Source organism: Caretta caretta, chromosome 5 (assembly GCF_965140235.1).
Source record: "Caretta caretta isolate rCarCar2 chromosome 5, rCarCar1.hap1, whole genome shotgun sequence".
NCBI classification, from domain to species: Eukaryota; Metazoa; Chordata; order Testudines; family Cheloniidae; genus Caretta; species Caretta caretta.
Window position 1 is genome coordinate 101,485,933 of NC_134210.1, and position 26,155 is coordinate 101,512,087.

Below are 26,155 nucleotides of genomic sequence, written 5' to 3' on the forward strand. Positions count from 1 at the left end.
TGTTTGTCTTAGCGATTGGCTGAACAAGAAGTTGGGCTGAGTGGACTTGTAGGCTCTAAAATTTTACATTGTTTTGTTTTTGAGAGCAGTTAAGAAAAATACTATTTCTTTTGTGTATCATTTTTACAGTGAAAATATTTGTAATAAAATAATACAAAGTGAGAACTGTACACTTTGAATTCTGTGTTGTAATAGAAATCAGTATATTTGAAAAAGTAGAAAACCATTCAAAATGTTTAATACATTTCAATTAGTATTCTATTGTTTAACAGTGCAATTAATTGTGATTAATTTTTTTAGTTGCTATTAATTTTTTTGAGTTAATTGCGTGAGTTAACTGCTATTAATTGACAGCCCTACTTCCTACTGTTACTGATAAGGACTAGTAAAATACTTATTTTCTGAAGTTCATGGGCTAAATTCTGCTCTGTTAACTTTATGTAAGTCAGGAGTAAATATACTGACTTTCTGGAGTTAATTGGGATTTATATCAATGTAAATTAGAGCAAAATTTGACACTTTTCTATATTTATATAAAACAAGAGTGTCCAATTATACTGTCCACTCTATATTTCTCTGTCTTTTTCTTGCATTAGTGTAATGGGTGAAACATCACCAAATCCCTCAGACAGAGGGTTTTCTAGCAGTTGGACTGTTAGAGCAACTGGAAAATGAATCTTCCTATTGGCACAAATGCATCTTACAGGCTATCAGGTAATTATTGGAATCTGGAATTAAGCACTGTAGTGTATGTGCTAAGGGTCCAAACTTTCTTCCATTAAAGTTATTGGCAAAACTTCCATTTACTTCAATGAGAGCAGGATGAGATTGACATGAGAATCCTTTCTTGCCTAAAGATATAGGGCACAAAAAAGTCTCTGCCCTCCCTTTTTATTCTGAGCAGCAAAGGCAAATTTAATGATAAAATATTACACTGCTTTGTCTATCATACATATACCAATACTGTGCCACTCAGCAATTTGCACACAGTAACTGATTCTCTGCAGATATATCACTGGTAATGAAGGAGTGATAATTGCTTGCTTACTGTGAGATTGTTGAGGGGAAAAAGGGGTTTGGAAATGCCTGTCGTGTAAAATACCACTAGATGGCACCTTGAAATACAGATCATATAGTCTATGGGTTGAACAGTTTTCTTCAGCTGTAGATGTTGCCTGTCTTCTAGTCAGCATTTTGATCCTTGGCATCTCATTGGCACTTTCCAAATTGCTGCCTTAGGGCCAGATCCTGCTTCCTTTGATTTCTATGGGATCATGATTAGGCCCTAAGGCCTTCTGTACACTGGGGACATTTTTCAGAATATTCAAACCAGTTTTAAAACCAGTTGGAACACTAGGATAGACAAGACTATAGACCAGTTTTAAAAATGGGTCCATCAGCCTGTGCTTTGTCCATACTCTGGTGCTCCAAACAATTTTAAAACTGTTTTGAATTTTTTGGTAAATTTCCTTGATGCAGACAAGACCTAAGAGTGCAGGGAACAGTAAATGAAAAAAATGTTTAGCAGCTTCTGCTGTTCACATGTACTTTTGGAGTAAGTTCCTGATCACTCACCTTTTCAAAAAAAGAGAGCAGCGATTGCTGTGCTGTAATTATGTATGCTGTGTATTTGCTAAATATACTAGTGGTTTGGAGACTTTTATTTTTATAGGTATTCTTTTCTGCATGTAATCAATAAAATACTTTTAACTTACAAGAACATTTCTCTGTGCTTCTCAAGGACCTAGCTATGTGCACTTAATTGTTGCAGACAGCAAAACAGACACTTGCAATATAGACTGCAGGATATATACAAATATATCTTTAATTATTAATGGTAGTACTGATTAATTTAATCAATTAGCAGTGGACAGCTTTGAACTGTATGTCTCAGGGGACTCCATTAGACAAGCAAGGACTGTAGAGGTCCATGGTCCCATGCCATTTGAGCTGTTACGATAAAGCACTTGCTGAACTTTACTCAACAATTCCCTCCCACCCCTTTTTCGTAAGTAGAACAGGGTCTGAAGCATTTATTCAGCTGTTCTTGAACACTTAGAAATGCTGAAAATACATCTAGAAAAATACATAGCATACTGAATAAAATGAACTTAATTTAACAGGAATTTTAAAAATGATTTTTAAAAAGAAAGAGCAGCAAGGATCAATTCCCTCTGTGGGTCCTGCAGAAGAAGAAAAGGAAAAATTACAAAACATTTTTACAGTATAAAGTACTACAGCTAACACAGATGAATTAGGGAATGAATGGGGAATTGCCTCCTGTTATTTCTGTTCCATTACATTGTGTTTTCTTATCTTTCTGTCTTTAGATTGTGAGCTTCTTGGAGTAGGGACTGATGCTTCTTGAATGTTTGGAAAGTGCCTAGCACATTGTAGATGCTACCATAAACAAATAATGAAATATAGGGTTTTACAATACCCAGTATTACTAGTCTGTACAGTATTTTTTAGGAATATCAAGGGTTTGACTTTCCACTGTGCCCAAGCTGTATGTGGTCACAGTCAAGAGAGTGTGCTGTCAGGGAGCTGATTGTGACTCCCTGATTCATAGCTGTCTGCCTCTGGCACAAATTAAAGTTGCAGAAAAGCAGCTGTACCTTATGCAAGGACTACACCAGTGGAAAGCAATTTTTTTTAAAAAAAGCTGTAAAATGTCCTTTTAAGCTAACACTCCCCCTCCCCAAATGAAGGGAAAGAAGGAGGAACAAGAAGTACAATAGTGAATATAATTACACCACTATACAGAACCAACTTCTGGTTACTGTACAATGGTAACTAGTATATGTCTCTGTCTCTCACCCCTTTGTTACACATAGCTTGATTCAGTAACATATATGTACAAATTTATACCAGTAAAAATGCATATTAAGTAAAGATCCAGTATCGTCTCATCCAGTGGAAATTGGGACATACTGGAAGGAGAAAAACGTTTCCTCCTCTATTTCTTGTGTTAATGTAATCCTGGCTCTAAGTTATAATGAGAGTTCACCTTTCAGCTGGTACACGATTGGAACGATCATCTTTGAGGATTTAGTTGTACCTACCACTCACTGGAGCATGACATTTATTTAATAACAGGATTCATTTTATCATCCCGTATTACTCCTTTGAGTATTCACACCCAGAAAGGATTTTATTTGTTGTGTACAAAGAATGGCGGAAACAACTTACAAAATGGCCATAATTTTTCTTAAGAGGCTGCATGGAAACATTTTGTCCCCAGAAGAAGGATGGGATCAGAACTGAATCGTAGAGATCCTCACTGGAAGAATCCCTTTAATCTAATGTAATGGTTTTCTTGCAAGCCCAGAGTCCGCTGGAAGTTGCTTTCAGTACAAGCGAGAGTGACACCAACTGAGAAGAGTCAGCCTCCTTCAGAGTCTGCAAAGATTCGTTTCTTCCAGTTGTGCAAGAGGAAGCCGAAATATTAGCAAACAAAGTTTCCAAACAGCATGGGAGACAGACGCTTTGCTCTCTCTCCGGTTACCGTGGGGGAACTAGTCCATCCTTAGTGCCTATTTAAATTCCCATCTTCCTGCGTGAACCCCTCTGGACCAGTCAAACATATCGAAGCAGGTTTCTAACAAGGCGAAAAGCTATATTCAGAATGAGGGCTGAATTTCCAGCCGCCTATCAAGGGACCATTATAGTCCAATTATAAAATTGGAGCCGGGCAGGATCCTTACCAGAATTACCAAACGGGAGGGCTTGATGGGGAAGGATGCCCAGGCAGCTCCGGGTATTTTGATTTTCAGCGCACCGGGAGCCCCGGAATTGGGCAGGCTGGTCTCTAGAGGGTAAGTCAGTAGCTGAGCCCTCCCACTTGGCCAATTTCAGTGAGGAAGGTGAAATGCGGAAGTTTCCACCCAGAACTGTCAGATGAAACTCTCTCTTTAGCCCTTGGTATGGTACACATCATAAACGCCCTGGGTGGAAATTACCAGCCTCTCCCCTCCTAGGGATCTTAAAATCCGAGGGACGCTGTCAAGCATGGCCACTTTACCCGCAGCTGACAGAAGGGCATTTGCCCTGAAAATCAACAGGTAAGAGACTTTTCGTGACCTCTAAACTTTCCGTGGCGGGGGTGGGGAAGGCAGCAGCTCTGCATGCGAGAAGATGAATGATTCGGGTGTGGGTTCCCTGTCCCACCGAGACCTCGGGCGTGGAGCCATCTGCACGCCCCTGATAGCTAAGGAGCTCTGCCAAAGTTTCCCTCCTAAGGAGGGAGGCTCCGGCTCGGTGGGTTAAGTTTAAAGCATGTCTCTCGCATCGTGAATTTTGCTTTATAAGATAATGGACACCTCACATTTTAAAGTCTCGTTCTTGTTCACTCTTGGCACAGCAGTATCCTTGGCTAGACTCAACTTGTTTTGTTTTGTTTTGTCTCCTGAAGAAGCTCGCTCTAGAAATCCCCTCCCTGGAAAAACTGATCATTTGTGTGTGTGTTGGTTCTTTATTCACTCGGCATACTGGGTTTATTTTTCTGACAGGTAGGACGTGTCAGATGCCTCACGTGGTTTGCTACTAAGGTTTAATTCCTTTGTCAGGACAAGCCCTGCGTCCGCTTGAAAACTCTGCTCCTCACATAGTGGGGTGAGGTTTTATATGTATGAGATCCCCTCTTTAGATGGAAGAGCCTAAATAGTTTTATGACTGTGATGATACTTTTGCAACACAAGGTTTTTCTTTATATGCAGTTAGTATTAAGATGACACCTAGCATTTTTCTCACATGCTGCCTTTTTATATTATGAATCACCAGAGGATTTAAAATGAAAAATGTGATTCTAATTTTTACCCTGTCAAGACTAACCTTAAACTCCACTATGCCATCCTTTTACTGCTAATCTTTCATTCTCATAGAGTTTAAACTGTGGCCTTTTCTCAGAGGCAAGTACTGATTGTTCAGCTGGTGTGTGTGTTATGGTAGCATTGAGAAATCAAGACATTTATTTTGGTGTTGTTAGGCTAAGAGAAAATACAGGGCGTCTTTTGTACAGCCTAATTATCTCGCTTCAAAAGCCTCAGTTCCAGGTAGTTGGTTTTAAAAACAAATTAACTGAGTTTGCCAATATGTCTAAGAACAAACAGGATAATGATTTTATTACTGACAGTGAGCAAGACCATCTCTGTGCCAGAGCGCCCCCCCCACCCCAAAATGCATAGAACCCCACTTCCTCAGCAATTTGTCGAAAGAGATGGCGTTTACAGTTATTAAGGAAAACGATTATATTATCATACATATACGTCTTTCCCATGATAATTGTCCCATCACAAATTGCACATCATTTTACCTTTCCAAACCCTTCAAGAGTTCATTTCAAGTTGCTGGAAGAATATATTCTTTACAACCGTGTGGGATTATATTGAAAGATTTTCCAAAGGATGACTTAATCCAACACTCTTTTCTTTGGCAAATTTTCCATTGACTTCAGCAGGACCTTTGTTTGAGTAAGGAGTGAAGGACTGGGTCGTATTACAGTTTCTCTACCTTTAGGGCCAGATTCATCAGTCACTCTGGCTGCTTTTTGCTGCTCTTATACTGTTTACAGTTACTTTGTATTGCCAAAGCTGCTGAAGCATACCAGTGAAATTGGCCTTATGCATTATCTATCCAAGCCTCATTTAAGATTGGCTAAAGAGAAAAATTGTGAAATTAGACCAATAGTTTTGTTTTCCTTTTAAATTTGTCTTATAGTTTGCAGTGTCAATGCTGAATGTTTGTGTAGTGAAACAAACAAAGATTGAAATCCATCATGTTCTGAATCTATGATCATAATTTAACAATAATTAGATTTAGTTTACAAGCATTATTCAGGAATGGTTCTGTTCTATAGAGCTGACATATGTGAAAAGTGACGAGAATGGTAAAAGTTGTGTATATTTACTAGCAGAAATTATGTTCTAGTCCCCTCTTCAAGTGTGACAGATTACTACTATATGGACCAAATCCTATTTGCCGTGTTATGTGAATTATTCCATTGACAGTAGCACTTGGCTCTTGGTCTTCAACAAAAGCAAACTTCATGCACAGCAGCAATGTTCACTTTTTTTTTTCAAGAGACACTGTCAAGATAAGTAACTGTAAATCAATGGGCTAATTCGTCAGGCCATGCAGCATAGAACACGCTCCAGCCGTGGAATTCAATCTCCTTTCTTCAGGGTTTTGGTTTTATTCCTTCAAAATGAAACATTTAAACACAAATTCAATTTACCAGTCGTCTCCTTTCCCCTGAGGGGGCTTCTGGAAGGGCCTATCTGCTCCCTATTGGATTACTCTCTACAGGCCTCCTGTCTGGGAGTTAGGCAAGCCTCTCCTCTCCCTTCTTATTCCTAGCCTGCTCCCTGCAGCATTCTACAGGACATCTGCCTGAGAATCCTATATAACCTGGGTTCTTTCCTTTGCCCCAGGGTCTCCTGTAGGAGCCTACCTATTTCCTGCTTCTGAACTGAACTACTTGCTGGTACTTCTTAATTATTTATTTTATTATTATTATTTATTTGTATCACTGTAGCACCTAGCAGCAGTGCTTAAAGTGTGCCTGCTTGCAACAGCTCTCAGACGGGTGAAATAAAATTTATATTAAGCCCCCTCTGATTGGCTGTTTTCCCCACCTCCTGGCCTAGAGCAGCCAGTCTCCCCTCTGGAGGCAACACCATTCTCGCAGGAGGGACATGCCAGAAGAAAAAGCCCAGCAGCTCAGAATGGCTCCACTCTCTCCTCTCCTCTGCCCTTGCCTCCCCTTTCGTCCCCTCTTATGAGCAATAGGATGGCAGTTCTACTCCTCCCGCCTCTTCTTTCCCTCCCTGCAACACCAGCCTTGGGAAGAGAAAGAGGGGACCCTACTACAGCCCCCCAGGCCTGGGAGAGGGGACTGGAGAACCCCAAGAGCTCAGGAGGAGCAGAGGTGAGGCTGAGGGGGAAGAATTGATGGGGCTGAGGTTGCAGGAGAGAGGTTTGGTGGAGGGCAGGAGGACAGCCAGAAGTGATGTCACTTTCATTTCTGTAGAAAGTGATTGACACCCCAGCTGCCACCATTATGTAAGCACTGTCTAGGGGCCCTAGTTAAGAACCAGGACCCAATTCTGCTAGATGCTGTACAAACAGAACAAAAAGATGATCCTTGTCCCCAAAGAGTTTGATCCCAGCATCAGCTGTCCCCCAGATGATCAGTCACAAGTGGAGGTACACCCAGTGGCCTTTTGTTTAAAGGGCCAGCCACCTTCTTACTGTCATGTAAAAAGTATTCTTTACCTATAAATATCACCTTTGATCACTAAAACTGAAAGTGTACTAACATTTCATTTCACTTTACACTATTTATATTGTTTGTTAAATATTTCCTTCACTCAGCTTTTAATGTTTGCACTTGTCTCACTTTTTACAGTGAAGATAGAGGTGTCTATTTTATAGTCAATTTCACTTGTTGGTTTTCATGCACTAGGACAGTGCAAGTCATTTGGGTTGCAAACAGTGCAGGGGAACAGTTATCATGTTACAAGCAATGTTAATTTAAAACATGTCTCATTTTTATTCATTTCTTAAAATACCTTCAAACTTGCAAGCTTTGCATGTAGTCTGTATACATAAGCATGCCTTCCTGTCACTGTTACCCTAATCTTCCCTCCCCCACTCCTTTTGTTTGCTTGTTACCAGTCAGTTGCATCCTGTGCGGTCTGATCCTCCAGCCACTTAAGCAAGTGTTTAACTATACTACTCACATGCATAAAATTGCTCATGGCACATGTATGTTGCAGAACCAGGGCCTTTGATTATAACTTTTCAGGCCAGGGACTGTCTCTTACTATGTGTTGGTTCACACATAGCCAATACGACCCAGTCCTGCAATCACACCTTAATTTGCAGGGTAGGCATATCCAACCTCACCTAATCCAATTCAAATAAGGTGATCCAGTGACCTTCCCAGTTATACCAAGCTAACATCAAATAGCTGGGTTGACCAGGTACATCTTACATTACCTTCTAAAGTGTATCAAGCTTAAATAAAAGGGCAAAGATCTTTCTCTAAGAATGCCCTCAGTGAGTTAGTTCAAACTAATCAGAAGTTAGGGACATACTTCAAGAGCATGACAGCCTATCACGACTGCAGAGATGGAGCATACAGGGTAAGATGGTCTCAGAGACAGAACAGAATGCATCCAGTGTGCCTTAATAGTTGTGCCCTATTTATGGGTTCCTGGCATGGACATTTTGCACTGGATTGCGTAAAACCATTTATTATATTGATAAACACAAGATATTAATTATCTGCAAGTCAAAAAGATATACATGTGTATTATTTCAGAACTTCTGATGCTTAGGCCAAGCTATTTCTTTTAATGAATTTGTATTTTTGTAATGAGAATGTAGTTAACAAAATTACAAAAAGATTCTTTGTATTTGGGAAGTGTACTAAAAATGTATCCTGATCACATTTTATATTAAGGATACCTTAATATATGTGTTTTAAAGAACTAAAAATTATTGATAGATGTTTTAATAAATTGTTAGGTCAATAGGCTGGTTATATCCATGGCTTATAATCAAATTAATACCATCTACTGATGTTCTTATAGCCATCTATAACACATACTTCTCATGTATGTAGCATGCTTATAACATCAATTAATCTTTTATTAATCCTTTATGAACATAAATGCACCCTTAATATAAAGGGTGACGATTTAGCCGTTCTCTCAATTACTTATACTGGCATGGCAGTGATAGGATAAATTACCTTTTTTACAGTTTATCAAATCTATCTAATAAATTAGTTGCACGAACAAGTAAGAGCCGAATGTGACAAAAAGGTTGTGCAGGATTGAGCCTGCATCACATGAGCTTTCTCCAGTGGGACTAATCACGTAAGCAAGATTTTCTCAAGTGAGTAAGGTTTTGCAAGATCATGCCTCTAGTTAGTTCATTTAAAGGCACTCAAATGTTAATAAATTTGAATGCATTTGAAATCCATTCCTTAAATATACAATACACAGTGGCTTAGAAAATCATTATTGAGCCTTTTTTTAAAACAGATTTTTCATTTTGTGAGCCTAATCTTTGCTGCTAGAAATGATGAAAAATACAGTCTAAAGTTGCCTGTTGTTATGGGAACAGACTGCTTTTCACATACTACATCTGTGAGATAATAGTGTTTTTGTATTTGGCGTGTGCATCATCTACCACTAATAACAGATTAAGAATAAAATAGGATTTATATCCGTTTCATATTTCATATGCAACAGCCTTTCTATTAGTAGTTTCCTTCATTACAAAGGCCAATTTTCATTAGACTTTTATTTACATAAAAATTAAATATTATGGGGCTGATTCTGTAAATCTTCCATGTGAAATTACTTGGAATTCCATGTGCAGAGAGGCTGCAGACTAGAGATGTATCCTGGTTGTTAAATACTGAGTATGCTATTATTTTTGTTTTAGATCCTTTTGCCTCAGCTATAGGGGATTCTTGACAAACTATGCTAGGAATATCAGTTAAAAATAATTGTATACTACTATTTCTTTTTCATTCATTTTTACTTTTCTTTATTTCCTTCTTTTGTCACTAGGCATACTGGAACGTTTTCCCAAGAGGGGGAAATATGCATTTCCCTTTGCACATCACTGGTAGAGGTGCTGAACAGATCTTAATAGCGACTCACTTTTTTCCAATTATTTATTGAGGACTAAATCTTACAAGCCTTATTCACGTGAACATCTTCACAAAAAGCCATATGTCTCCCCCTTCCTCACAGCAAACCTTTGAAAGGACTTCTCTTTGCTATCATGGCTTTGTTGTCCTAGAATCTTCTGGGCTTGTATTTAAACAGGAACCAGATTATGCCTGTCCTTTATGGAGACGTGCAGAAGGGAGAGAGCACAAGACATCAATAGGAGTTGGGTGCCTAAATATCTTTGAGGATCAGGGCCTAAGCCATTCTCCGTCACACAGTATTCAGAAGGGTCAGTTGCAATTGCATTCACTGCACATGTGTGTATATCCAGACTGCTCCCGGGGATCATCGCATTGGTGGAGAAGCGCTGGGACCACGATTCTACCCCCACTATACCTCAGTTAGGGCCTCTGGAGTAAGCTCCACCCCATGATATGCCTCTGTGTGCCTGCATTTGCTGCTCCCTAAGGCAGACTGTCTCTTGGGTACTTCCTGGGGGAGAATGCATCTTTACACCTCTTCCCCACTCCAAGGGAGGGATGTGCCTTACAGGGACTACTGAGCTTTAAGTAATTTCACCACAGAGGGAGTCAGGAACATTATACTAGATGAAGTGTTGGATCACATCCAGTGTAAAAAGCTTTATAGATAACACAGCAAGCTTTTCAACTGTCTGTAAGGTTATTGTTTCATCAGCCCTATAGATAATAAATTTGCCTTTGTCAGTGTGTTTCTAATGACTAGGGAAATTAGTATGAGGCCTAGTGCTTTTTAATATGTTTTAAAACTCTCTTAATCATACTTTACATTTGCTTGAGGCACAATTTAACTGGCCATTGTGGAGGGATCCAAACCATGTTTTAGAAACAGGATTAAAAAATCATGTTTTGGCTTGGATCTCTACTTGAGCTAAAGCACATTTTAAACTCAAGGTTTGGCCCCCTCCACATGGCACATCAAACTATGTTATTACCCAGTTCTACCACAACCAAATTAAAACTGTGTGTTCAAACAATGTTGTAAACCTTATGCCTAAGAATCTCGCTACAGGAAAATAACAGTGTTATAGCTTTTTTTTTTTTTTTTTAATCTCCAGTGTGGTTGGGAAAAGACAATTCTGTAACCATGTTAAGGAATAACCTTTTAGCCTGTGTTTTAGTCTGTAGCCTATTATGTTTTATACACTGTCAATAAAATGAGTGATGATATGGATGTCCCTAACCCTGACAAAGAACTGTGCTAGCCCATGTTTCTTCATGCAGTGTAGATGGGCTCTGAATTAGCATGGGAGCAAGCTACGGAACGGACACCGAGTTGTATTTCTAAATTATACAAATATTATTTCAAGATTACCACCATAATCCTAATTGGTTAATTCAAATGTATAATGTTTAAAGAAATCTCTATAAGTATCTTTCTTGTTGCCACAGATGTGTTTATTTGGGGCAAGTGTCTGGCTTTTATAGCGAAAAAACATACTAGAGAGGTAACACATCATAGGAGGAAATTTGGTTGCGTCTGTTGTTTTTGAAGACCAAAGCTCAGGTAGGTTTGTAAGCGAACATTGCAGAATGCATATACATCACTGTGACAAAGTGTATAGGCACTCCTATGGCCCAATGTACAAGAGGTAGAAAGGTTCCCTGCCTATTACATGGCTGGTCTAGGGTGGGACTATAAAAAGAAAGCAGAGGGACATATCCTCTTCCAGCTTTCTGAAAGCTAAAAAGGTGGTGGTTGTTGCCAAGTGATTTTTCATCTTTTTGAGTTAATAAAGGGAGCCTTGAGGAAAAGGACTTAAATGTTTTACCTTCTCTGGCTGGTGAATCTGCCCGTTGGTTTATAACCATATCCAAACAAGAAGATGTGAGAACAGCCACTGAAGTAAGTCAGCAATTAGGAGTACGTAGACACCCAGTCCAGTCATGTATCAGTGAAAAATACCAGGAGCAGCAAATGCAGGCTCCATAATGCAGATCCACTGTGGGCCGCCGAAGAAGCTACTGCAGAAAGAACTGTTTAGAATAAGAAGTAGCCATGGAATCAGAAAGCCACTGAGGTTCATTCAGTGACAGACATTACGAATAGATATTAAGTAAACATCAGAATAATCGTCATCTGCCAGGGAGTCAGATAGTTCTAGATATCTCCATTTGTTTGTTATAGTAGTTATTTGTGAAGGCTATCATATTTTAATTGTATTTGGGGTCTATTTTGTTTTTGTTTCTTTTAAAGAAAGAGGTAACAGTACCACTAGAATCAGTGGAATCCCTGTTGTGTGATAGAAGTATTATTCTTTTCTATGACCTATGGCAGATGACCAGGGACAGGAAATAAAATTTAGTCTCTGACCAACAAAACTCTGTGTCACAGCATTGTGGAAAGTGTCATTATACCTTTTGATGACAGATTTCACACTTACTTTAAACATCTAAAGTACTTTAAGATGTTTATGCTGTAATTTATGGAGCAGTTCTTTTGTTTATGACATGGCAAACATTAATCCTACTCAGCAAAAATACATTTGTGGTATGAGAAAAATGTTAATCCCATCTGATGCCAGGCGGGAAGGTTTGTATTCATCTTTCTAAACATTTACTTCTGTTTTTCTGTGAAAACTGGTAAGGAAGCAAACTGTACATATTCTACATCCTCTGCCACTTTTAGGTTATATAGTAGTCAAACATGATAGTTTATTGGAACGGTTGGAATTATTTGCCATTTTTCCTCCTCAACTAGAAGTTTTCTGGTGTTAAAAAAACATACTTTAGACTATCATCACTAATGAAGAAAAAAATACCCTGGAAAGAGTTTAATTGATAATGTACCCACCTTCATGCTTGCCATCAAAAATGTAACTACAGTAAAATATGCTCAAACCAAAACTTCAGCTCCAATATCCTCAAACTTTGAACAAATTCAAATCCAGAATCTGCAGCTTCTTTTCATGGGCCTTTTGCAGAAAATTTAGGGTTGCTAATTTTAGTTGTATGTATTCCTGGAGATTTCATCACATGACATAATCTTTAATTAAAGATTAATCTTTAATTCCTGGAGAGTCCAGGCCAATGCTGGAGGCTTGGCAACCCTAAGACATACCAGTCTCATGTGAGAGCTTTGTTCTTATTTTGGGAAGCTGCTTGTACAGCGCTTCTAGTGACCAAGGAAACTACTCCACAATGCAATCCACAACTGCATGATGTAATGCAAAAGTGTTTCATCGTTCCCTTCTGAAACCCCTGCAGGCTGGCTACTTCTCACATAGCAGGAGAAAGTGGCATGTTGGAGTGAGAATTAGAGCAAAGGGCCAACTCTGCATGTTTCCATTCACAAGCTGGCTATTATGGAACCTTTGAGAGTCCATCATTTACTTCATTCTCAGACTATTTGAATGTACTTCAAAATTCATAGCACAACTCTGCCAGAATTGCCAGGATTTATCTGGTTTGGTATCAAGCCATGTAAAACCACTGAATCTGATATGATTTCCATGCAAAATAACAAAAAACCTGGGCCAGGTTCACTTGAAATTCAGATGTGATTTGCCAGAAGATTAAAATATCTGGTTCAAGTTTTGTCTTTATAGAAAACATGCCAGGTAAAGCCAGTTTCACCTGTTCTGGTTTGTTTCAGGTTTTGTAACAAAGGTCTTTCTCTTCTTTAAGTCAAAATCTGCTCTTTTCTGTAATGATGTCTGAGTTCAACGGATCTCACTTGCTGTAGAAGTCCTTAGAATATCAAGTTTATTGTAACTAAGGCTGTAGGTTTAACTTGTACAACCACTGTCTTGAAACCAAGAACTGTGCTCTGGAGGAAATCCTTTCTCTGCTAAGATATAACATAAGTAGGCACAGTACCACTTCTTCCTCTGTGGTCTTTTAATCATCCGCTGCCCTGCTGCTTATATGAAATGTCTGCTTTTTAAATAACTTTTAAGAATAGGTTAGAAATTGAGGAACCACTCTTTCCTTCTAGACTTCAGTAATCCGTCACACAGCCAAACTGGGTGCTAGTATTTTTCCTTAGAGTGCAGGTGAACGTGACTGGATACCATATATTTTAGATCAATAACTGTGTAATCTGTGTTTGGTGATAAACATAATGACAACAGCAGCAAAACCCTTACCCAAAGTAAAATTAAACAGGAGTCCAAGCTTTCCCAAAGCTTGAAAGTGTTCACATTGGGCGTTGTGTTTGATCTTTGTCTGAAAATATAATTAGCTGCTAGTAAAAAATTGTGTGCAAACGATTTAATTTTCCATGTTCTAATGAAATTATTTCCAGAGTCATCAGATAAAAAATACATTAAAGTCTCTTTGTAACAATTTATTTGTAAACTTAGGGCCAAATTCTGCAGGCTTTCTTACTCACAGGAGCATTCCCAATTACTCCAGTTTGTGGATAAATTATAGGTGCTGCTTTGGCTCCTGTAAATGTCAAAGTTAAAATTCATATAAACCATAATGGGAGAGAGATTGGACTCTTAACAGTGTGTGTGTGTTTGAAAAAAGTAGTGTCTCAGACACATATTACCTTCAGAAACAACAACCCTAACAAAAACCCCAACAATGTAAGCCTTTCTGTTTATTAATGTTTAATGTCACTCTGTTTCGATTGGTTTCAGAGTAACAGCCGTGTTAGTCTGTATTCGCAAAAAGAAAAGGAGTACTTGTGGCACCTTAGAAACTAACCAATTTATTTGAGCACGAGCTTTCGTGAGCTACAGCTCACTTCATCAGATGCATACCGTGGAAACTGCAGCAGACTTTATATATACACAGAGAATATGAAACAATACCTCCTCCCACCCCACTGTCCTGCTGGTAATAGCTTATCTAAAGTGATCATCAGGTGGGCCATTTCCAGCACAAATCCAGGTTTTCTCACCCTCCACCCCCCCACACAAATTCACTCTCCTGCTGGTGCTAGCCCATCCAAAGTGACAACTCTTTACATAATCAAGTCGGGCTATTTCCTGCATAAATCCATGTTTTCTCACATCCCCCCCACCCCCATACACACACAAACTCACTCTCCTGCTGGTAATAGCTCATCTAAACTGACCACTCTCCAAGTTTAAATCCAAGTTAAACCAGAACATCTGGGGGGGGGGGGTAGGAAAAAACAAGAGGAAACAGGCTACCTTGCATAATGACTTAGCCACTCCCAGTCTCTATTTAAGCCTAAATTAATAGTATCCAATTTGCAAATGAATTCCAATTCAGCAGTTTCTCGCTGGAGTCTGGATTTGAAGTTTTTTTGTTTTAAGATAGCGACCTTCATGTCTGTGATTGCGTGACCAGAGAGATTGAAGTGTTCTCCGACTGGTTTATGAATGTTATAATTCTTGACATCTGATTTGTGTCCATTTATTCTTTTACGTAGAGACTGTCCAGTTTGACCAATGTACATGGCAGAGGGGCATTGCTGGCACATGATGGCATATATCACATTGGTGGATGTGCAGGTGAACGAGCCTCTGATAGTGTGGCTGATGTTATTAGGCCCTGTGATGGTGTCCCCTGAATAGATATGTGGGCACAATTGGCAACGGGCTTTGTTGCAAGGATAAGTTCCTGGGTTAGTGGTTCTGTTGTGTGGTATGTGGTTGTTGGTGAGTATTTGCTTCAGGTTGCGGGGCTGTCTGTAGGCAAGGACTGGCCTGTCTCCCAAGACTTGTGAGAGTGTTGGGTCATCCTTTAGGATAGGTTGTAGATCCTTAATAATGCGTTGGAGGGGTTTTAGTTGGGGGCTGAAGGTGACGGCTAGTGGCGTTCTGTTATTTTCTTTGTTAGGCCTGTCCTGTAGTAGGTAACTTCTGGGAACTCTTCTGGCTCTATCAATCTGTTTCTTTACTTCTGCAGGTGGGTATTGTAGTTGTAAGAAAGCTTGACAGAGATCTTGTAGGTGTTTGTCTCTTGACAAGATCTCTGTCAAGCTTTCTTACAACTACAATACCCACCTGCAGAAGTAAAGAAACAGATTGATAGAGCCAGAAGAGTTCCCAGAAGTTACCTACTACAGGACAGGCCTAACAAAGAAAATAACAGAACGCCACTAGCGGTCACCTTCAGCCCCCAACTAAAACCCCTCCAACGCATTATTAAGGATCTACAACCTATCCTAAAGGATGACCCAACACTCTCACAAGTCTTGGGAGACAGGCCAGTCCTTGCCTACAGACAGCCCCGCAACCTGAAGCAAATACTCACCAACAACCACATACCACACAACAGAACCACTAACCCAGGAACTTATCCTTGCAACAAAGCCCGTTGCCAATTATGCCCACATATCTATTCAGGGGACACCATCACAGGGCCTAATAACATCAGCCACACTATCAGAGGCTCGTTCACCTGCACATCCACCAATGTGATATATGCCATCATGTGCCAGCAATGCCCCTCTGCCATGTACATTGGTCAAACTGGACAGTCTCTACGTAAAAGAATAAATGGACACAAATCAGATGTCAAGAATTATAACATTCATAAACCAGTCGGAGAACACTTCAATCTCTCTGGTCACGCAATCACAGACATGAAGGTCGCTATCTTAAAACAAAAAAACTTCAAATCCAGACTCCAGCGAGAAACTGCTGAATTGGAATTCATTTGCAAATTGGATACTATTAATTTAGGCTTAAATAGAGACTGGGAGTGGCTAAGTCATTATGCAAGGTAGCCTGTTTCCTCTTGTTTTTTCCTACCCCCCCCCCCCCCCAGATGTTCTGGTTTAACTTGGATTTAAACTTGGAGAGTGGTCAGTTTAGATGAGCTATTACCAGCAGGAGAGTGAGTTTGTGTGTGTATGGGGGTGGGGGGGATGTGAGAAAACATGGATTTATGCAGGAAATAGCCCGACTTGATTATGTAAAGAGTTGTCACTTTGGATGGGCTAGCACCAGCAGGAGAGTGAATTTGTGTGGGGGGGTGGAGGGTGAGAAAACCTGGATTTGTGCTGGAAATGGCCCACCTGATGATCACTTTAGATAAGCTATTACCAGCAGGACAGTGGGGTGGGAGGAGGTATTGTTTCATATTCTCTGTGTATATATAAAGTCTGCTGCAGTTTCCACGGTATGCATCTGATGAAGTGAGCTGTAGCTCACGAAAGCTCATGCTCAAATAAATTGGTTAGTCTCTAAGGTGCCACAAGTACTCCTTTTCTTTCTGTTTCGATTGTAAGCTCTTTGGGACAGGAGCTGTGTCTCTCTATATATGTATACAGCACCTAGCAGAACCCCAATCCTTACTGTGACCTTTGGGAACTACTGCAACACAACTATTAAATCATGATCAGTCATCATCATCATCATCACAGGCAATACCCAACCAATAGCGACTGTATAGTCCTTACATGTATAAAGATATCATGGTGCTGGGCATGATGCAAATCACACATTTGACAAAATGACAATCAAGTTTTACTTTATATTCCAATTACACACCTGCTTCTCACTAATTTTTAATGAATCAGCAACAGGCTTATACCCTCCTGTCTGCTTTCCAAATGACCAAAGAATAATAATAAAAGCAACTGTCCAAATTTGGGGGAAATTATTTTGTTTACAATAGTAGCCAACCCTATTTCAATGTCCCCCTTGGTTTAAAGCCACAGGGGAACATAAACATAGTAGCAGTTGCACCTTCTAAACTAGAATTGAATAATGGCTAAGGAAGCAGTAATAAAGCTGTCAGCCACAGGAAAACTGTATAAAGACCAAAATGTGTCAGCAGAAACATCACAACAGGGATCCAATCTTGCTGTTCTGAAACAAATTGCAAGGCACGCCAAAAAAATGCCACAACTTTGAATACGCAAAATCCTGCCTCCTTGGGGAACCAGGGTCAAAGCACGGCAGGGTCAAAGCACAAATAATGTTCTTCCAACTCCTATTGCTAATCTGTGTAATAGCTGATTTGTTTTAGCTGTCCCTGTGGCTTTTGAAGTGGCCTTGCTGTTATTACAGCCAGTAGGATACATCCGTTTCATTCACATGAATGGTATTGTGAACTCCTCCAAAGATGCCAGCTGTAAAAGAAACATGATACAGAATGGAAGGAAAGGTCCCTTCCACTCCAGAGAAAAATGTCCAGACATGGGTCTTTAGTTAGTAGCGAAAAAGAAGGACTTAATTCCATGGACTGATACTGATTGCCAGATTTAACGTCTGAGTCTTTTAGTTACTTCTAAGCTTTGGTAGTAGTCTCCCCCTCCCCACCCCCCCGCCAAGGGTAAGGTGGGGGGAAAGAGAGAGAAAAAGTTTCAAACTGTTAAGCTAATTGTAAATTTTACAAAGTTGCTTTTATTGCAGTAGCCTTTTGTTAATGCAGTCCTTGGATTTGCTTTGAAAAACTTTTTAATGGTATAGTTTTTGTATCTGGCTTGAAAATAAACACTGAGTGGAAATGCCTTGTGTTTCTGCTGGATGAAAGATTGAATAACAAGAGTAAGAAGTCCAAAACTATATTCTCTGCCCCAGTATGGAACTACATTTATTTTGAGCTCAGATGAAGTTGTGAGCTGGAATAAAATGTCCTTGTACTCTCTTTATAATAATTTTGTTGGAATATGTTTCTGGATTGATAGGAAGCTGTAGACAGTACAAGTATGCAACAAATTAAAAAGGAGCATATTGTCATTTGCTTTATGACATACTAAATCAAAATATTAGCCTGGGTGTAAATGAAGGCACAAATATCTTAGAAGTTGTTCTGATAGAACAGTCAAGGACTCATCCTTTTGATTTGGTTAGACTATACTGCTGACAATCCAAGATTTTCTACAGAAAGCAATTTAAACAGCCCAGCAACAAGCAGAGAGACGCCCTAGCTGCAAATTTTAACTTTGGATCCAGATCCAGCTTTCCTATGGGATATGCATATTTAATGGTTTAGTTCAGAGTCTTATTTATTCAAAAGTGCATTAAAGGAACTTTTGATCTAAGTTTTTTTGGTAAACTAGTATGAGAGAACCCAGAAGCAAGCACTGAATAATAAGACTAGATAAAATTGGATTAATTTTTCTGGTACAGGTGACCTATGTATATAATTTTGTATGTTGTTTACATTTTTCAGTCACATTGGGGTAACAGATGAGCTTTATTAATCACAGATCCCATTTTTTCAAACAAAAATAATTTTCCATTCAAAATTAATGCTGTGTGAAGTCATTCAGGAATGATCTAATGTGTCCAATTCCATTTTTACATCCACTTTTACAAGTTAATTTTATGTATTTACAGGCAGTTTGAGAACAGAGGTGCATTAAACTGAATCTTCAAGTTTCATATAGCTCCTTGTTTTCCAGGAAGTGCCAGTGTACTGATCACATGAAAAACTGTAGCTGAAAAAGTAAATACAGTAAATGCATTCCTTGGCTGTTTTCTCTCCTCTAAACCTAGCAAGTAATAATGAGATTGGGAGACAACATAAAATGTTGTTCTATACATTTAATACCTTAAACACAGAAGCCACCACTGCATGCACAAACAAATCTCTTGCACTACCTCATATCCTTTGTGCTTGATCCACAGAGTATGATTTTAAAAATACACAAGCACATGGACCAAGGTGACCGAATCCTGAGTCTTCAATTTGTTTATGTGGTAGGGAAATGTGGTTGCTCTTTCCCCCACACTGCCAGAAATAGTTTACTTGAAGTTAATTTGTGTGTATGTTATATTCCTCTCCCTGAAGAACAAGCAGCTAAACTGGAGTGCTTAAAAATTCTGAGTGCATTGAATGACTGGCATGTCTAACCACGGATGAAAATGAAAACTGGCCTTCTGCCTGAGTTTCCTACTAACTAGCTGACAACATAAAGATGAGGATGATGTTCTGTCCCAGAGTTCTTCATCCATTTCTGCACAGTCTGCTGCACCCCATGCTGACTTTGGGAAGACGTTGCACGACTGTCCAGCAATTAAAATTCAGTTGTCCAGTCTGGGATTTTTGTTCCCTTCCTAAGCAGAGTATTTCTTAACCTGATAGACCCTGAATAAGGCCATGACAGAGTGCAGAGGCCCTATCTGAGCAGCAGCAGACAAAGAGTGAACTGCTAGCCCAGATCAACCACACCTGTGAAGAAGGAGGTAATGAAGCAGAGCTGTGGTACCTGAAGGCCAGATTAGAAATTTAGAGGAAAACCAGGGAACTCTGTTAAAAGAAAATACTTCCATTGGTAGTGAGAAGGGAAAAGAATCTCTGAGATAGATTTCTATGCTTTGTAGCTAAAGAGCTGGGTTGTAGTCTGACCTGTTGTGGTTCTGGCTCCCCCCCCCCCCCCCCCGCCCTGTTTACTTTCTTCTCTAGCAGAATTTTTTGTTTGTTGCAACCAGAGAACTCTCAAACCTGAGAATAAAGCCACAGAAGAATTATTTTAGTAGATGATTTGCTTCATCGCTATTAGACAAGCAGGTCCATTCCTCAGATTAACAAAGGTTTAACATAAAGTTAAGCATAGGCAACATGTTTGGTTTTTTTTACAGAAAATCATAAATGGATGCATAATTCTGTTTAATGTTACTTTTCTTACAGAAAGTAGGAAAAGCCAAACCAGTCCATGTATAATAATAAAGATTTTTTCTGCTGTATTTTATGGACCCCCCCCCGCCCCGGTGTAAATGCATATATACACCCATCCTTTGAGAGACTCCTTCTTTCCCCCTTTTTAGTTAACCTCTTTGGTTTTTTGTAGCCAATGAAGCTCTTTCAGAAGCCTGTTCTCAATTCTCTAAGAGTACTGGCTGGATAGATAACTTGAGTGATAAAAGTTTCTCTCACCAGTTCCTCCAATTAGATAGTTGCTGATTTCCTTTGAATGATGTCAACTAAAAGGTGTATACAACAGACACTTACCTTTAAGACCAGCTTTTCTCTATTTAAAAGTTTCCACTTTCCAGCTGATGAAAGATCTCTGTGAGCTTAAAAACCATTCTCTTCTGCTCTGTTTTATATTTACTCAAAGTTTTGTACTGTACCTCTGACCACCGTGGCACCACAGTGCCTGCTGTGTTCTTTTCAAATCTGTCTTTAGCAGATCCAGTTCAAAGGAGGAAAACTTTGACGGGTAGATTTTAGAGTGAAATCCTAAGAATCTGCTATATACGTTATGTGCGATTGTATCTTTGCTTTAAAGACAATTTATTATATTACTTCCTAATATTGATACAATGATTGTCCATATACAAAAGCATATTTCTCTTACATGTGATTAGTCTCCAGCACTTTTTTTGTAGCGCAGACTAATGTGCCTCAGCGGGGGATCACTCAGCCTCTCTCATCTCATCCACAGTTCAATGAATTAATTGCATTACCATTCCATTGTGGGCCTCGGAAGCTCATGGCATATGAATGTTCGAAGTTTGAAAATGGCCTGTTCATTTCTAATACTTTTGTTTCTTTCTTGTTGCGATTGGTGAATTTTTTACCGATCAGTTGCTAATTAGTATTTTTGCTTTTGAGAGTGATTCAAGACATCGTTTTGCCTTGCAATTGGCTTTCCATATAACTGTATGTGGATAGAGTTATTGATGAGTAGTGATTTTTCTTTTGAATATCTTCTCTTGGACATCTTCATCAGAAGATTCTCCCTCTTCTGGGCACTTATAGCTGTGATCTGCCTGTCCCTCATCCTACTTATGTGACTGGTACTACCCAATTTGGAGAGCCACTTGTTCTCATTATGCTGTGAGCCTGACCCAGAGGTCCTTGATCTTGCTGGGAATCTACTGATTTCAGTGGGCTTTGGCTGTGGTTTTATGACATGAGCATAAAATTAAGAGACGAGCTATCACCATTTTAAATTATTGCTCAAGTGAACTAGGTCAATTAGGAGTGTCCAAGAGAGGGTCTAAAATATTCTAAAAAGAGAAGGTAACTTGTTTTCATTTTCTTTTCTGTTCCATTATATCATTTAGGCCTAATCACTAACCTAAATCATGTTCTAGCTCTGAGGCCCTCGTCCTGCAATGAGCTCCGCACCGGCAGTATTCTCTGAATGTGGCCCATGGGCTTAATTACACTTTAATAACCTGCTGTCTGTAACCACGATTGCACTGTTGGTTTAAGAGTATTATACAAATTGTACACTTTGTTTAGGAGAGGATTTAGGTGCGGGGGGGGGGAGGGGTGAACTGTTAAGTCACAACTATAATGAGCTGTTTGGAAAAATTGCTGCAGGATTGCATATACTACTTGAAAGTCAATGGGCCCCTGGGAAAATTCACCTGGTGTAGGAGCAGGGACTGCTCCAACCCCCAAGTGCAGCCAAAAATGTCGGAGGCCCCAAGGTGGCATAAAGCTACCTTTGCTTTCCCCCACCCCTCTCCTTTTCTTGTGGGTTGTGCCTACTGATCACTGCAACATGGAATCTGACCCAGTGGGAATTTCACCTCTGAATTTAGTGACAGCAGAATCAAGCCTTATGACATTTTCTCTACAGTCAGTTGTCTCATTGAGTATTACGCAAAAAAACAGGGACCAAATAAGAGCACGGCACTGTTATTGCCATATCTATATGTTTGGGGACAATCTCAGGAATGCTTGCTCAACTACTAGTGGTTGAAACTGGTCCTGCAAATGGTTCAACACATGGACCCTTGCACCTGCATGGAGTCATTTCTATAGGATCAGGGCCCAATGGAAGTTGAGTTTGTGTATATCTAAGGGTAAAATCTGGCTCTTGTTTTCTCAGTGAGTGTCATTGTAGATCTAGCTAGCGAGCAGAGTTTGTTTGCAAAACTCATGTAGTACAGATATCCTAGTGCACAATATTTTTAATTTAGCAGAAATAGTTAAATTAGTAAATGAAACAAGATATACTATCTACTTCAGTATCTAAAGTTTATTAAATTGAACCAGCCTTCTTTACTTTATCAGTTTCCTGTAAATGTATGTAATTTTTTCTTCAATATTGTAGTGTTCCTTTTCAAACTTATTCCTTCTGTTAGATAGTGAAAAATCTGTGGGATCAAATTAATTTAGGGTGACCGATTGTGTGTACCACGTTGGCTGGAACAGTCCCTTTTTTAACCCCTGTCCCTGCCGTCCAGAGTTTTTTGGGAAAAGTGGGCATTTGTCCCATTTGCTTTTTCCAACTTGCTCAGTTGGCAAAAGCAAATGGGACAAATGCTCACTTTTGTCAAAAAAGGTGGAGTGCGGAGGAACGTGCAGGGGACAGGCCGAGATCGAGCGGGCAGTGATGCTAGCCCCAGCCTCATGCAGGGGGCAGACAGGGCTCAAGCGAGCAATGATGCTAGCCCCAGCCTCGTGCTGGGGGCAGACAGAGCTCGGACAAGCAGCTCAGGCCAGCCCCATGCACGGGGGGTGGGAGAAAGGGATGGCTCGGGCTAGCCCCCTGCGGTGTCCCATTTTTCCATTGGGGAAATATGATCATACTAAACGCATTGCCTCTTGTAAGGGGCATAACTCCTCTGAAGGCCACGGAGTTGCATCTGCTTACACCAAATGGTGAGTTGGGGCCTGGTCTGTGTGCTTCTTTTCCCTGTTGTAGCTCAGAACAATGCCCTGTTCTAGGGGCCTAATCACCCCACAACCTGTATAATTTAGAGACATGTTATCCCCTCATCTAGAGTGACATCTGTTTTTGGAAAACATTTAGCCATAGTCTGCCAGCAGATGAATGCTGCTACAACTTTCATTAATGTCAATGAGACTCGTGTGGTATGCTTCACAGGGCAGAACCTGGCCCATTCTCTTCAAAGGAAAATCCTGGGTTCAGTAAAACTGAGACTTACTTCATGCTGTGAGAGACACATGATCAGAGATTACTTGTAGTGGGAGATGAACTGGAAGAAAATCGACTTGCTATACAGTTTTTGTTCTCTTTTTAAAAGTCGCCCATATGATCTTAAACACACCAGACACTGGAAAACCACGGATTTCCCCTATGTGCTTTTTTACTGATGTTTTAAAAACACTTATTTCTCTATTGAATCAGCTCAAGAATCCCTCAACATTTTGGCTTGTTAAAGCCTTGTAGTGCCAATACTGAGTAAGAACATATTTTTTCTGTGATATCTTTTCTTCCTGTTCCATAGTAGTACTTCGGCTTTTCAGGGCTGCTTTTGCTCTGGCTGTAAACATTGTTGTTTTTAGAGTCAAGCAAAGTCTCGGTCACACTTGACAAGGACCCTGAATTAACAGCTGCTTCACAGGCAGCTGGGGACTGGAGAAGAGAGAAGAGAAGGTGCAGATTGAACAGGGAAGCCCCATCTTGTTGGATCTGATAAGCCTGATTATCAGATGGCTGAAGAACCCAATAATGCTCACTAGCATTAGAGGAAGGAGTGCTGGGGAGAGAAGAGCCTTCTCAGTTCACCACATCATGATGTTTCCCTAACCCCGTGCAGGTTGTCCCATATAACAAAGAACTTTTCTGATTCTCCTCCAATGGGAGACTGGACTACCTAATTTCCTTTAAACTTGAGACCTGTTCCAAAGCAATAATGCTGTCTGAAGTGAAGCCAGACCCTCCTTTACCACACTTAAATATAACCCTACCCCAAGGAAAGCCTTCTATAACCTGAAAAAGGAGAAGAGCCCGAATCTGCATGAAGTCCACTGGGGACTATGCTATTTCCAGTCTGTTTGACTTGGAAGAGGCTCAGATACTATAGTGATGGGTGGCAGCACAAAACTGTAACATAGATAATGTAAACTGAAACACTGAGGATCAGGTTCATTGCTGATATAACTCCATTAACTTCAGAAAAATTACACCAGGGATGAATGTGGTGTGAGGGAGATTAAGGGCCTGATTTTCAGAGGTGCTGAACACTTGTAGCTCCCACTGATTTCATTTGGAGTGGTGAGTGCTCAGCATCTTTTGAAAATCCAGTTCTGAGCTCAGCATCATTCAGTGAGTCAGTTGCAGAGCTGGGAATAGATTCATGGGCTCCCAATATCCTGCTTTTACCACTAGACACTCTGGACTCTAGTGGATCCTGCTAAATATCCCATCCCATGGTCATGTGACAATATTTTCTTGATTTCTCCAAAGAAGTTATTGTGGGGAAGATTTTCAAAAGTGCAAATGGCAATTAAATGCCTCACTCCCATTGACTTGCAGTGGGAGTTAGGCACGTAATTGCCATCTGCACCTTTGAGAATCATGCCCCGTGTTCCTAAGGTAAAATATGTAAATAACCAGCTTCAAAACAAAAACAAAAATTACTCAATCATTATTATGTATTTTTTTTTATTTATTTCCTGAGCCTCATAGAATATTTACCAGGAGGTTATTAAAGAAAGTTAATGCAATGAATCTGATTAGTGGATTGTTAACTCAATGGGTTTGATTGGCTGACTGTACTATCAATCACCTTGGGATTTTCAAAAGCGCTTGGCATTGACCTATCTCTGCTCTCATTGAAATCAATCAGTGAGTACTTTAGAAAATCTCACTCTTATACATTCAACTGATACTCTTATTAAGACTACAATGTTCTGGACTGGTGTTTTTGTTTCCAGGTGCTAATGACAGCACGCTGTGTTATTGATCTGAGCATAGGATTTTATTGTTCGGTCAGTGAAGTCTTGTCTTATTGCTTTTTTTGGTCCATGAGTAGCTCATTAAAAATGTTTTCCCTCTGTGGTGGTCCCTCTCTGTTCGCTTGCTCTATAGTAGTTACTTTGCAGGACGGAATTTGCAGACTATTATTAAATATTGCTACTCATGTTCCAATTACACTTGATTTTGGGTCAAATTCTTCTTACCAGTTTATATTTAGTTTCTCAGTTCCAAGAATTTAGCTTAGATAGCACTATATCTATTGATGGGCGAATGAACAGAATCCTGAGAATACAGGACTGTAAACGTTTTATGAACAATTCAGTGAAGGCTAACACTTGTTACAAAGCAAGAGGAGAGCAGGGAATAATCAAAATATGGTTCCAAACATTAGAGTACATCATTAAGCTGCTTAAACTCTAGGAAAAATATTTTATTATCTTATTTGAACCTCAGATATTCATAAATGTAGAGTTGAAATTAACCAGTGTGCCCTTAACATTTGTTGTCAGTTGGTTTTGAATTGTGGACAACTACTGCACTACATTTAAGTTTTTCTGTTTTAATTAAAGGCATTCATCAGCAGAAATAAGGAAGCAATTTACCCTCCAACCAAGTGTTGGACAGTTTTGTCTACGAAGTATAAGCGCCTCTGGCTCTATTCAGCTGGTAAGTACAGAGATTCGTTTTTTATGTATAGTTTTTCCATCTATATTGATTTATGTTTTTAGGCTGTCACTGAACTCTTCTTGGGGGCTGATCTTGCTTTCTGCTGCCCTCTGCATAAGGCTGTAATAGAACTACTGCAATGTGAGCTGAGGCACCTGTTTGTTTGGAACGATTGTCAGTGATGCCCAGGGCCTGAGATCGAGGAGCATAAATCAAAGGAAATAAGTGACTGTGCAGATTGTGGCTTTTTGCTG

The 26,155-nt window shown here is 39.8% G+C and overlaps 1 protein-coding gene and 1 long non-coding RNA gene across 2 annotated transcripts in view; one reads left to right on the top strand and one right to left on the bottom strand.

The window, feature by feature from the left end:
* Nucleotides 1-1,807: 1,807 nt before the first annotated feature.
* LOC125636561 (uncharacterized) lies at nucleotides 1,808-3,853 on the bottom strand. The gene is made up of 2 exons (XR_007356641.2): nucleotides 3,193-3,853; nucleotides 1,808-2,183 (listed from the first exon to the last, which is right to left on the bottom strand). It is a non-coding gene; the product is annotated as an uncharacterized LOC125636561 (long non-coding RNA).
* A 53-nt stretch (nucleotides 3,854-3,906) lies between these two features.
* DOCK8 (dedicator of cytokinesis 8) overlaps nucleotides 3,907-26,155 on the top strand; it is a 138,513-nt gene continuing 116,264 nt past the window's right edge. The window contains exons 1-2 of the mRNA XM_048849840.2: nucleotides 3,907-4,064; nucleotides 25,805-25,901. Coding sequence (XP_048705797.1) covers nucleotides 4,012-4,064; nucleotides 25,805-25,901 — 150 coding nt within the window. The 5' untranslated portion in view covers nucleotides 3,907-4,011. The remainder of the gene's footprint in view (nucleotides 4,065-25,804; nucleotides 25,902-26,155) is intronic.